A 14,448-nucleotide genomic window follows, 5' to 3' on the forward strand; every position below is an offset into this window, starting at 1 on the left:
CACTGCCTCATACTTGCATATTTAATTTATTCCTCAAAACAAGCACATAGTTCGAGATATCTCCCAGGAAATCAGTGTCAGGTACAACATAATGGCACACTCTGAACACCAGAAGTGTGCGCCTTTTTGCAAAATTAAATGCAGCGGTAACTACAGCCACACACTTAGAAGGTATGGAGCCCAGAAATGATACTGTGCTTAGTGGCCGAATGTATGTTTTTGTGCATCCAGATTAAGCGACTGCCATGTCTCCAGCTCATATAAGCACAATTTAAGCATTATTGGTGGCATGTCCAAATTTAAGTACTAGGCTCTTCCCCTGTACCACCAGCGAGTACTACCAGTGAGCAAAGTGGTTATGCACCCCACTGACCTATAGACATCACTTCTTGCTCTTGAAAGAGTGCAAAACACTAACAATAGCCACTTAAATTGTACAGTGTGCAAGTGCGTGCGTAGTGAACAGTTGCCTGGACGCAGAGCTATTGCGGAGGACCGCCCGATGTGCCGGGCCTCCGTACAGTGTGCAAGTGCGTGCGTAGTGAACAGTTGCCTGGATGCAGAGCTATTGCGGAGGTCTGCCCGATGTGTCGAGTGCTCAGTGACCTAAGACATTTGCGGGTGGGCCTCAAGCAAACTATTGTATACTGTACCATAGTGTATATATTTTTTATTTTTACCTACCCTTTTCTTTCTCCCTTTCGCTCACCTCTGATATCCTCTACTTCTTCATCGCTATCCTTTTATTTCCGCCACCCCAGTTCAGGTGCTTCAGATATCAGATAGCAGATACCGGGGCTGGCAAACATCTTTTCTTTCCTTTTGTATATATAATAAATGACCACCACCACCACCACTTTAATTGCTCGCATCAGTTGCTTGCTGCAAACAACCCAGAATCAACAAGACAACTCTAACCAAAAATTGCACAGAGGATAAGAGTAATGTTAAGCACCTTCCAATGCCTATCAATCAAGTTCGAATGTGACTTTTATAAAAGTCATCTGTGGACCTTCTGCTTTTTTATTAATGCGTAAGCACTGTATGGCTATGTCAGCGGTTTTCGCATAGGCATGACTGTTTCGGCGCTGTAAAAGAGGAACTAGTTAGTATATTGGAAAAAGAATGGTACCATAAAATAGAGTGTCAAAGAAAGGTGTGCAAGTAACAAAATGGTTGATGTGGTTCAATTAGGTTATTAATTAGAGCCAATAACAATAATTGGTCCACAGAAAAAGAAAAGCGCAATGTCTGTCACACCTGTTCTGTGGACACCTTAACCGCATCCTAAAGGAAGGGAAGATGGTAATGAGAGCAGAAAGAGCGAAAGGGGTGCCGAAGTAGTGCATACTTACTAACATGTGTATGGGATGTGTACTGATGTTAATTACATTAATTTCGAAAATTCATATACTTAAAAGACGATGTTAAAGGCACTGTCTCGACTACTCTTAAAGCGAGCTTAGCCTTCCTCTTAATTTTTTCACTTCATTCTCTTTGGCTTGTGAATGAGCACACTGTACAGTCTGTATTTATGAAGACTTGCATATGTTACTGTGAACCAGTGCTGTTTTTCAAGTTACAATGTTGATAAAACTATTTTGAAGAGTCTCCCTATATGTTTCTGGGAACTCTGCATCTTTCCTTCATGCTTGCGCTAGACATTTCGACAATTGCATCAGCGAAAAACATGTACAACCAAAGCAAAAACAAGAGCAACATACGCAATTAAGTTTCACTGCAAGCAAACCCACGAGGCCACATTAGCAGAATACTTCTATGCCCAACCTGTGGGGACAGCAACCATCGCATTTGATGTCAACAGTGTGAATGCCTGAGATACAAACTATGTGGAAGTCAATGTAAATTTCTCACATCTAAAATCAACTAACCGCAATAGAAGAAATCAGCAAAAGCTCAGTACAACAAATATTTAAATATTTTTCCTGAAGCAAACAATTTTGGAATGCTGTCTCATTATGTCCCCATATCTCTTACATGGGTAGTTTAAAATATTCAACGAATGATGGCTCACTTGAGAAAGCTGGCCAGGGTAACTTGGCAGAATTAGCTGCCATTCTGACAGATCTGCAATCTAACATCAATGGCAGACGAAGTGATAATATACAACTGGTGGTTCCAGCTAGATAGGTAAACAAACAAAATGGCTGTGGACAATGCCGTTATAACAGCAGGCTAGGTGACACTTTTTGATAACCTGTAAAATACTGCCATTTAAGCTAGTGAACACAACAGCCTTCAACTCTCCTGATGCAAATGCGTAATGATTGGAAAAACACCCATGCATGGTAGCCAAATATGCCTTATCCTCATCTCTAAAGTGGTTGACTAAAGAATATGCAAAGGGCTGAACTCTGTAAGAATTGCAACTTACTAAATAAAATTATATAAAAAAGTCATACTAAGAAAATGATATAAGCATATCTTTGTTCTTTAATGGGCCACATGTGTTGCATCCTCATGTCGGAGAAAAGTTGACTTGTGTTCCACAAAAACCGCAACATGGTAAAGGCAGCTGACCGCCATTCAGTTCACACCTAGTTCACAGTTAAAGCTGGACGCAACAAACTTCCATGCAGGAAACTGAGAGATGGAGGTTATTGAATTACCCATTACCGCCTCTATCAGAGGATGTGCATTTGTGAACTATAACTAAGGTGTTGCAGCAGTTGACCTTGTCAGAATGAACTCACTAAGCAAAAGTATGTGACAACAAAACAGGTCTATCCCGAGAGGAACGTCTATGATCGCAATGAGTTAATGCACTTGGCACAATGCACTGTGCTCCAGCACAGTAGGCATCACTCCATGGTAAATGCAGGAGTCTCGGCAGCCTTTGTAGCCTCACACCATGTGTGGCACGTGCCACTAACTGTTCGCGCTGAAAAGCACTGCGGAACAAAACAGCGTGGCAACAAAGAAGGCACAGTATGATCAGTGCGAGCCCACTATTGCTGCGGATGGTAGAGAACATCAGTCATTAAGAACAAAGCAAAGATAAGTCCACTTCATTGTAGCTGGAATAGCTGGCTAGGCAGGTAGACAGAGACAAGAGGAATGTGTAAAGACAACTCTGCCTGCCTTCTCCAAAAGAGACAGTGGTAGCAGCTGCCACAGTCGCATTATTAATGCGACAGCAAAATGTTTCTTTATGCCTTAGAATAACAGGGGTTCACCGCGAGTGGTTGCTATGTGATCGTTATTTTTCAACCTTCACATAAAAACTGCACGTAACACAAACCTGCGTGTAATAAAAAAAAGTCAGGCTCTCCTTAGTTCCATTACACAGTACAATCTTGTTACTTCAAACCCCATTAATTCGGATGATTCGAACAATGAGCGTGGTTCCAGCCAATAGCCATGCATATACGCGATGTTGTATGCTCATCAATTTGGACATAGGCAGGCTTGTACTGATTAATTCGAACAAGGAACCACATTGAATTGCGACCCACAAAGCCAGCGGTCATCCAAATACACCTCCCTGAATACAATTGACTTGAAACAGTGACGCCCGTGCACCTCAGGCATGTACTCTGTAGAAAACGCAACGATGATCAGAAATCCATCGTAGTCGAAACCAGCATAGTTTCAGTTTTGCTTCCCTAAAATTCACATCACCCCACCCCTGCCATTAGGCGCGTGCGCCAGCCAATCGCGTCATTTGAGACACTGCTTTGCGCATCACTAGTCTTTTATCGTAGGTTGGTGTCAAGCCGTTCCCAACACCTATGTATATTTCCCCCTCTTACATTCACGCACATCCTCTGGGCTTCAGGCATGCTGACTCTTCGCGTTTTGAGGATGCACATACACATCACTATAGTACTGTGCAGTGAAGCATCCTCAAAATGGGATGAAGCCATTTACAAAGAGGCCTCGCTGCTATTGTGTTGCATTGCAAAAAGGGCGACACTATCCAGGTGTAACTGTACTGCGGTCTACCCGGGTCAAACCTGCGGGCTTATTTGATAAATGGATTGCATATCAAACTGACTTTTCCAGTTTCCCCAAGCTCAGCTGCCACTTTTACATAATCCCTCCTTTCATACGTTGTTGCAATATGAGCAAGTTGTGTGTGAGTGACATGACTAGTGGCTTTAAAAGACTCTTGGGCTACAGAATTTGCATTGCATATTTATTTCTCATGCACCACTTCATCTGAGCAAAGAATACATAATAGGTTACACAGTTTAAATAACTGCTTGTATGAAAAATGTATTTACATAGCAAGCTTGTGCGTTAAAATTGCTCCTCGATTCTCACATGACGCAGTTCAAGCTCGCACTTTACAGTCACTTCAGTTTCAAAAGCACAATGCGCCATGAGTGCCACAGCAGTAATTTGTTACTTACTGCACACCAATCTCTCCACAAAACAAAGGCGGAGCAACATTCAGCTGGCTGCAGTAACCTAGGAATTCACACAAGGAAACGAGGGCATCCACAGGCCCTTCCTTCCACCAGGGACAGTCTGTCGAGGCATATAAAACAGCTTCACTATGCAGGCAGCCGAACAGCTTTTCTTGGCTACTGTTCATCGATGAGCGGTGTGGCATCACCGGCTGGCGTTGACTCGATCATCGGGCTCGGCGACGCGCGAGTTGTTGGTGTGCGGCGTGCAGTTGAGCGTCCAGGCGTCTCCTGCTGCTGCTCCATGCGCTGTTTTGCCCACTGCTCCGCCATACGCTTCCAGTCTGCGATTGACGGGTTGCCAGTGCTCCTGCAACGATACAAGTTCACACTGTCAGAGACAAGGCTAGGATTGGATGTGTCCAAAGAATGACAACAGTTATGGCCACTTCCTGATGAAGGCATTCTGCCAAACTCAACATGACCCACAAAACAAAAGGGAAAAAAACCCATCGAAAACAAGGAAAAGGAAATGCATAGCCCCTTCGTTGGGTGACATTATTTCACAGAACTCCATTTAGTCATGTATGGTAGCTGTTATAGAGTCTTGGGCAAAAACTGCCTCGCAGTTCTATTCTCACATGTCTAGCTAAGTGGCCTAAGTGCACGTGTGGTGCATTGGAGCACCAGAACATGTAAGCTGCTGCAGGTCTTACACTGATTAAAGATGCTCAGTTTGTAGCTCAAAATAACAGCTTGGGGGGCTAGTTGGTGCTGCATAATACCCAGAAATGTGGCGCAACAAACACAAGGGACGTGTGTTGTGTCTCTTCGCTTGTGTTTGTGTTTGTTGCACCACATTTCTGGGTATCACTCAGTTTGTAGCTTTTGCAGACCTAAGCTTTCATTCAAGTGGACAGGATGCACTGCTTTATATGTGTTCATCATCATCATCATCATCATCCAAACTATACCCACTGTAGGGCGAAGGCCGCTCCCATATTTCTCCAATTAGCTCAGTCCTGTGCTGGCTGCATCTGCTTGACCCCTGCGGACTTCTTGACCTCATAGGCCCACCTAATTTTCTGCTGCCCCTACTAAGCTTTCCTTGCCTTGGAATCCAATTGGTTACTCTTAGAGATCATCGGTTATCCTCACTTTGCACTACATGTCCTGCCCATGCTTATTTCTTTTTTACTGGTATGTCACTAACTCGAGTTATTTCTATGACCCAGACTGCGCGCTTCCTATCTCTTAACATTACCCCTACCATTTTTCATTCCGCCCTCTGTATTGTCCTCAACTTACGAGGAACCCGTTTTGTTATCCTCCACGTTTCAGCCCCATAGGTGAGTACAGGTAAGATGCAACTGTTGTATACTTTCCTCTTAAGCAATACAAGTAAGCTGCCAGTCACAACCTGTGAGTACTTGCCAAATGTGCTTCATCCCAATCTTATTCTCCTAATTATTTCCCTTTCATGGTCCGGATCTGGGTTACTACCTGTCCTAAGTAGACATATTCACCTACTACTTCCAGTACTTCGTTACCTATTGTGAAATGCTGTTCCTTCTCGAGGTTGTTGAACATTATTTTAGTCTTCTGCATATTATTTTTAGGCCTACCTTTCTTCTTTTCCTATCTAGGTCATTAATCATTATTTGCAGTTCATCCCCCGAGTTGCTTAGCAAGGCAATGTCATCAACAAATCGCAGATTACTGAGGTATTCTCCATCTACCCTTATCCCTAACTACACCCATTCCAAGTCTCTGAATACTTCCTCTAAGCAAGCTGTGAATAGTACTGGGGAGATGGTGTGTCCTTGCCTAACACCTTTCTTTATGGGAATCTTGTTACTTTCTTTACACAGAAGTATGGTTTCTGTGCAGCCACTGTTGAAGATATCTTCCAGTACTTTGACATACGGATCGTCTCCACCCTGATTTTGCAATGCCTGCATGATTGCCGAGGTTTCAACTTATATGTGCTTCTATGTGTTGGCTTGTGCTACAGCAGGTATGAGAGAAATGCAACACCCAATCATAAAATAACACAAAGGTACACTTGCAGTGCCCAAATACAGACACTTCCCCACCAAACTTTCTCACATACGCTAGAATGTTTGAAGGTTGAACAGCATTCCAGATTAATGATTTTCACAAAGCACGCTAATCATTCTCCACAAGCAAGAGCCAATATGTCACCCCACTCCCAAGCAGTCCTATGAGAATTATAAAAAATGTATGGCAAAAACCAGCATTCAAGGAAATGACTACAAATGCATTTCAAGGTTTCAGTTGACATTTCAATTAATCAACATCTTGGCTAACACCTCAATTTTTGGTGAGTGGAGTTAAAATATTGTGCACTATTATCGCCCTACCATATGTCTAAAAAACTAATGACCTTTTTAATTGATATGGTATCTCAACAGCAGAGTAGAGTAATTTGGCCAGCCTTGAACCCTCCACATCCCCAACACTCTCACTCAATATTTTTGTACAGCAAGACTGTGAAAAGAGTGAAACATATAATGCGGTGGAGTTCAAATGGAACTTACTTGGTGCCAGACACAACGGTGGGGATGGGGTTGGCCTGGATGACTGCTGCAGCAGCTGCCACGGCAGCGGCTGGCGTGTGCCGCGGGGTGTGTGCACCTCGAGGTGTCTGCTGGGCAGCCCACGACGTCTGCGGTGTCTGCGGGTACCGCGGAGTCACCGAAGGGGTGGCAACGGCATGGTGGTACGAAGGAGTGACAAGTGGTGTTGCCATAGCTTGCGAAGGTGTGTACGGCTGCTGCAAATGGCACAAAATCACACCTCTGTGTCACAACTGCACAACAACAGACGTCTCATCACAATTCAGTTTTCAGCCAGCTACAGCTGACCAACCCTCAACACATCATCTGGCGAGTGAAGCAGACGAACCTACAAACAACTGGCAACTAGGCACTGACTCAAATACACACACACAAAAAACTACATAAACAACAACATGGGTAAGCAATGTCACCTGATGGTATGGATATGCGTTGGCATAAGTTCCACCGTAAGGAGTTGGGAATGATGGTGTCTGGCCAGCCACTTGAGACAACGATGCAAACATGTGACTGGAAATATTTGCTGCCGCTCTCTGGATTGCTTGAGGGTCCACATCTGGTCGGACAGAAAGACAACAAACATCAGCCTGAGGCAAAAACAGTAAGCTGCACGACACCGAGAGCTGCTCAAGAGTGAAAAGCGCAGTACATCCAATAAACCTTTGGCAATGTATGCACAACCACTGTTTAGCAGCTTTGCGCATTCCAATGACTCAAAACCACTGCTAGAAGTTTTATCATAGTGAATTCTTCCTCCTTCTGTAGGTCCTGTTTCGGTTTGGTTTGGTTTGGTTTGTGGGATTTAACGTCCCAAAGGCTATGAGAGACACCATAGTGGGGGACTGGAAATTTAGACCACCTGGGGTTCTTTAACGTGAGTTTCAGCTTTGTAACACAAAGTATTCTGTCTATGGTGGCCAGAGAACGGCGAGATTTGATAACACTGCTTCACAGGTTTCACTGGTTTGTGCAATGTGCTCCCCAAGTGTCACTAGCTCTCTTCCATCTACAGCATGCAATATGCTCCACGGCACTCAAAGCTTGGCCAGGCCAGTACAGAAATGAAAAGCAGGAGTTAACCTCTCACCAGAGTGCCCCCTGCAAAAGTGTGTCTCAATAGGCCAGAAAATAAGACTATGGCGAGAGGTGTGAATCGGAGCACTTACTTGAGATGTTGATGCTAGGCGTTGCACCGATGAAGGATGACTGGCCCATTGGGGTGCGCACCGCTGTCACGCTGCTCGGCGTCCCTGGGATGGGATCCCGAAAGTGCTCCTTGAACCACCGGAAAAGGGAGCCTACCGAATGGAACATCTGCTGCCGGTACCGGAAGCCCTCAGGAGTAACCGTGACATACTCATGGCGCACCTGTTGGCAAAAATCCACACAAAAAGACGTTTCGGTTGCTTTTTATTTCACAGTAACAAAGAAGTGAGCGGCAATGGTGTGCCTGAATTCTATGATGCAATGTCAAAAGAGCAGTGCTGCTTACAATCGTCATATCAGGCAACAAAATGCCACTTCCAAACAATATTATCAGCCTATGTGCAAATTAATTTGCACATGCTAAAGCTACACCTAGGCCAAGAGGTATGCCATTACAAAAAGCTTTAGCAGCAATTTTGCCACTTGGGGCTTTCAGTGCACAGCTGGTCTTTTGCCCTAGCCTTGCAGGTAACATCTAAAGCCATGGTCACCAACCGAATGCCATATTCACACTGAGCAGGTATTACCCGGTCAGAATAAATTGTGGTGTTCACAACCAGATGAAAAGCAATTTATGTTGCGGGGGCCAGTAATTCAGAACTACCTAAAATAAATGGTAAGGCTGTTCAGTAACCTTACAAAATGCTCCCATTAACAATACAATGCAAAAATGACTGCAAACGATGAAAACACGAAGGAACAAGGAAAGGCAGGTTTTAATGAAGTTAAATCGAGTAAGATGTGCAAAAGCTTTTGTGCACAAATGGAAGTTGATGGAGACGACATGTGAAGCACAGCGCGAGGGCGTGTTGCAGTTTAACACGTGGGGTGGATGGCTGCAGCAATAGCTAACGAGGTTCCATACCCGCTTTCCATGAAAAATTCCTGAGGTCAATAAATCTGCTCCACTCCAAAGTTCTTTTTCCTTCCTTTTTTTTTTTTTCCGTCCGAGCCCAGCAGGTGCAAGCCATACCATTCGTGGTTGTTTTTGACTGTGTAAGTACTGCTTTCACGCATTAAAAAACATCAAGCACTGTTGGAGCAATCGGTAAGCTCACAAGCAGCATGCCACCTTCATGGAGTGAATGCTGGTTAACTGAAAGCTCACTCAGGGCGGTAAAAAATGGCGTGGCAATGCACTGCACAGGTACAGGAGGACAAAACAATTTTCAATAGTGCTATTATTCAGTACATCCACGGCTTGTCCCATTGCTTGGAAAATATTGGACAAGTTAGCGCTCATGTATGTCCTTGCTTGTCCTTGTTCTGTCCTTACACTACTTTTGTTGACATATGTTACCAACAAACCCAAACTGCCACCTTAATAGAATATTGCCCCCAAAGTATTTTGCTGTCTTAGGCATTTAAAGAGCAGCTACATCACTTTTCGAGAATTTCGCGATATTCAAGGGTTCAAATCTACATAGGCTGCAGGTAATGCATGCAAAGTGTTTTTGCGCTAGCATTCAAACTGATGGTGTAATCAACGATTAAGCCTCAAGCTTCTCAACACATTGCAGTGCTGCGGAGATGCTCGGTGATGATGTCACGGACAGTACTACTTCCGATGTTCGTTGCCTTTGCCCACGTCCTGCTGCGCCTTTTCTGACGGTGCTAAACATTTCTAGGGCTTTGTTTCAGGCAGCTATGTTTTTATTCCTTCAAACCAAGTGTGTCTATGCAGAAAGCGTACCGGTACCGCCAATGACGTCATCATGCGTCTCGCACCCGTCGCTGTGCAGTCCAGTGAAGCCTGACAGCCATCGCGGTTTTAATCGCTAATTGCGCTATTGTTTCAAATGCTAGCACAAAGATATTTCGCATGCTTTAAGTGTAAGTTATAACCATTCAACCACTCGAAACTCATCGAAATCTAATACCGGTGCTTTCCTTTAAGCCTACCAAACCTGAGAAGCATGCACCATTCAGTACTCACTGCAAATGGGAAACGCAGTTTTACTAGGTACAAAAACTTCAGCAATAATGTGCACAGCAACAAGAATGCTGCAGTTTGTAAATTAACCTAAGCTTTGGAATACAGTCGAACCTCAATGTAACGAAATTCGCGATGTAACACATTTTTTTCATTTCCCAATCACTTCCCCATTGAAAACCATGTATTTTTTTTTCGCGATTTAACGAAGTAATTTTGTACTGCACCTTCGATGTAACGAAGTCCTTGCGCATCGCAAGCATGCGCCAGGAGTGACTAACGCATCTTGTATTTGCCCTTTTACGCGACAATTTTGCTGGCAGTCTGGGAATCTGCGAGAACGTACAGCCGCGCCATCTGTCGTACGCATACGAAACCCGCGACACGGAAGTTTCAAGACGCGTCACGCAATGACGCCAGTGGCCTGTCGGAGACTCGGAACGTGAAAGCGCAAACCGAAAATATGCGTACCTGAGGAGGCTGACAAAGAGCGTCGCGTTGTTGAGCTAGACTGAGGCCTACGAACAGCAGCAGCGTTTCTTCGACTTTGCTCCGTTCATCGTGCAGTGAGTTTTGTGTCCAAGATGAGTGCTCCTCGCAAGAGAAAAGTTTTGTCTATGGACATGAAAGCCAAGATCATCACTGAAGTAATGAACGGCGAAAAGAAGAAGACTGCTGCTGAAAGGTATGGACTTTCGCAAAGTTCACTGTCTACGATTCTTAAATTGAAAGACAGCATTATAACTGCCGTTAGTGCGGGTGGCTCGGGCCTGCAGCGGAGAAGATTAAAGGAGGCAAACTACGTCGACGTAGAAAAGGCCCTTTTCACGTTGTTCTTGGATATGCGTGCCAAAAACATGCCGTTGAGTGGGGCTATTCTACAACAGAGGGCCCTGAACTTCGCTTGCATTCTTGGGTGCGACGACTTCAAAGCCAGCAGCAGGTGGCTCCAACGATTTAAGGAGAGACAGTACATTGTTGGAAAGGTGGCCAGCGGCGAGTCGGCTGAGGCGAACGAGATTGGAACACCTGACTGGCTGCGTGATCGTGTCCCGGGCATTTTGGCACGTTTCAACGTCGCCGACATTTACAATGCCGACAAGACAGCATTTTTCTATCGGCTGTTGCCAAAGAAAACATTAGCGCTGCGAAATGAAAAATGCCATGGTGGCAAGCACAGTAAGCAGCGTTTAACTGTTCTTTTCTGTGCCACCATTAATGGCAGCGATAAACGTGTGCCATTCGTAATTGAAACAAGTGAGAAGCCGCGCTGCTTTAGCGGCAAGAAAACGATGCCGGTGAAATACACGTCAAACATGAAGGAATGGATGACGCGGGATTTGTTCAGAAAATGGCTGCAGGACTTGGATGCTGAAATGCGCAAGCAGGAAAGAAGCATCTGCCTACTTGTGGAGAACTGCTCCGCGCATCATGTTCAAGACTGTGCGCTCACCAACATCGAGCTCGAATATTTTCCCGCAAATTGCACCTCCCTGATACAACCACTGGACCAGGGTATTATTAACCCTTTCACTGTCACGAACGTACCGGTACGTATTCGCGTTTCCTCCCCGCAGTGTCAATAACGTACCCGTACGTATTCTATCTTGCGTTCAAATCTTCGCGCCTCACCGTAAAGCTGCCGCTCTTGGACTTGCTCCGCCATCTGTTGAATCTTTCTACAAGCTGATATGCTCGCTCCGCGCCGATAAGACACATATATGGAAGAGTATGGTGCAACCGCGCCCGCCCGTTCTTTGCTCGTGGGAGGGGGCGTGGTCGCTCCGTGACACTACTCTCTCGAGCGAGCGATCCTTCGGCGCGCGCGTGCGTTTATGGGTTCAAAGTTTGTTCTGCCATCTGCGGCAGGTTTGGAGGTTTTTATTTTTATTCTTTGTCGCGCTTCCGCTACGGCGTGGCAAGTTCAGGGTCGCACGTGGTTGCCTCTCTCCGACTGACATATGACTCGATTGCTGCATTCGCTCTCTCCACGCGCCCTCGCTTGAGGACAGCTTGCCGTTAGCAGCAGCAGCACACGAGTGTTTTAGCCCCTTTCTATCTTTTTCTCTTTCGACTTCACTACGCGTCGTTTCTCTCCCTTGTGCTGGCCACTGAATGTGCGCCCTCCGCGCGCGCTTACTTTCGGATGGCGGACCGCGCGGGACCTTCGACGGCTGACTGGAGCGATGGCTCTTCGGGTTCTGATTACCAGCCAAGCTCGGATTCGGACTCAGGATCCACCACACTCTGAAGAAGTATTGAGCGTGTTTTTTTTTTATTTTATCATATATCATTTATAGTCAGACTGATGATGATGATGTTTATTTAAACACCTGCAGAACACTGAAATGTGCAAATTGCATTGACTAATTTATTTGTATACCCACCATGATGCAAAATAAATCTTTATGCTCGTTCCCTGATATGCTCGTTCTCTGAAACCAAGCCGACACTGGGGGTGCGTCCCAGTCAGAAACAGCCGACAGTGAAAGGGTTAACAGCGGGAAGTGTTCGTACCGCAAGCGGGTGATTGAAAGGCTGCTGAACATTGAGCTCAAAAGAGAGACCAAAATCGATGTATTCATGGCCTTGGAGGTGCTACCGCGGTCATGGGAGTCGACGAGCAGCGAGATTATAGCGAACTGCTTCAAAAAGGCGGGCTTCAAGGATAGCATGCACTCAAACCAAGAAGTGGGTTGCGAAGCTAATGACGACGACCACGAAAGCATGCTATCCACTTCCAGCAAAGACGTCGGAGGCTCGTGGCAGCTGCTCTGCGATCAGGGTGGTGCTCCCAGCGACGTGACTCTTGAAGCGACGCTTGTGCTCTTACAACCGAAGAGCTGGATGATGCCGCTATAATTTAGAGTGTCACCGACACGGGAATGGAGGATGACGACTCTGACCAAGATGACCATGTGGCGAGCAGCGCGCCTACACCGACGCAAGTCATGGATGCGCTGGATGTTCTGCGTGCGCACGCGGGCGCGCATTCACATGAGTAGGCCTTGGTAGCCCTGTCTACATACGAGCGACTTATAACATCGACGATTATTAAAAAGCGTCAGTTGAAGTTGACGGAGTTCTTTGCTGCCACATGAACTGGATCGACTGCACATACTCCACAAAGTTCCAATAAACATTTTTTGCATACATGAAACAGTCTCGTAATTCCGTGAATAACACGACCATTGAGTTAGTAAACTGAATTTTCTTGCAGCATTCGTTTTTTTTGTTTGTTTGTTTTTTTTTGCGTGCAATGTCCTCGTAGGGGGGAAAAAAAAAAAAAGAAAAGAAGTCCAGTGTTGACAAACAGATAGAGCTAGTGTGACCGTACCGTTAAAACGGGCGAGCAACGAAAGAAAAAATAAAAGCGTGCCCTGGTCGCATACAGCAAATAAAATAAAATGCAAAGCAAGAAAAGCGACGTAATTAAGCACGTAATTAGGCACCGCTCACTTAAGCATCACATAAGCGTTCGCCAAGCGCTTCGTCGCGAGCACAATCCCACCGTCAGCAAGAACGAGCCACGCCCAAGGTAGCCGCGCCGACGTGAGCGATGCGAACATATTTTTCTTTATTTTTTCCCCATTGATGGGTCCCCACCTGCACATATTTAATGATGATGATGATACCAGTGGTAACATCTTGTGGCGGCTTTGAGTACTAGGCGCTGCGCTTGTTCTTTGCTATGCGCACACGGAGAAAAATGATGCCGTCGCGGTGTTTGCTATCACTCATTATGCTCCTGATATAGAAAAAAACATCCGGTGCCCTTGTTAGCGCTACTATTACTAGATTTTCTTGCGTATTTCCTCAATAAGTGTTTTACAAGTTCCCATCAATTAGCAGTGCTCCACGAACCAGTTATACTTTATTTTGACAGTTGAAACATGGGAGCCTCGACGTAACAAAATTCGCGATGTAACGAAATTTTCGACTGCAAGTAAGACTTCGTTATATCGAGGTTCAACTGTATACACCTAGGAGCCATTTTTGTCGATTCCTTGACTACTCAGCATTTTAATGACTTGAGAATTTTTTCCAGTGTCAAGAAAACTGAACCATTTTTTTTTTCTCTTCTACAATGATGAGGCATAGGTGAAGGTGGAATCAAGACACATTTCCTTTGTCTAATAATGAAAGATGATGACAATGAGCCCTGCATGTGACAGGTTTGCTTCATTAAAAAAACATTAGCAAGGGTGTAGCATGCAGGTCTGCACAAAAGCAGTGAGCTAGCTGCGATCTCAACCTCACTTTGCCTACGCTGGTGACTGGCTATGCCTCTAATGAAGGTTAAAACGAAGTAGTAGTAGTTCAAGCAACTATTATG

General features: G+C 45.2%; 1 protein-coding gene across 2 annotated transcripts in view; it reads right to left on the bottom strand.

The window, feature by feature from the left end:
- Window positions 1–4,145: 4,145 nt before the first annotated feature.
- Window positions 4,146–14,448, bottom strand: part of Spt6 (transcription elongation factor Spt6) — a 77,106-nt gene continuing 66,803 nt past the window's right edge. Inside the window, exons 34-37 of one of the 2 annotated variants that reach the window (XM_084598061.1) lie at window positions 8,140–8,341; window positions 7,387–7,529; window positions 6,935–7,167; window positions 4,146–4,743 (exon numbers count right to left, since the gene is read on the bottom strand). In XM_084598061.1, coding sequence (XP_084454187.1) covers window positions 4,551–4,743; window positions 6,935–7,167; window positions 7,387–7,529; window positions 8,140–8,341 — 771 coding nt within the window. In that variant the 3' untranslated portion in view covers window positions 4,146–4,550. Of the gene's footprint in view, window positions 4,744–6,934; window positions 7,171–7,386; window positions 7,530–8,139; window positions 8,342–14,448 lie in introns of both variants that reach the window. The other variant, XM_084598060.1, reaches the window with a different exon arrangement.

This window comes from Amblyomma maculatum, chromosome 3, assembly GCF_055883805.1.
Source record: "Amblyomma maculatum isolate TAMU_Amacu chromosome 3, ASM5588380v1, whole genome shotgun sequence".
NCBI lineage: Eukaryota > Metazoa > Arthropoda > Arachnida > Ixodida > Ixodidae > Amblyomma > Amblyomma maculatum.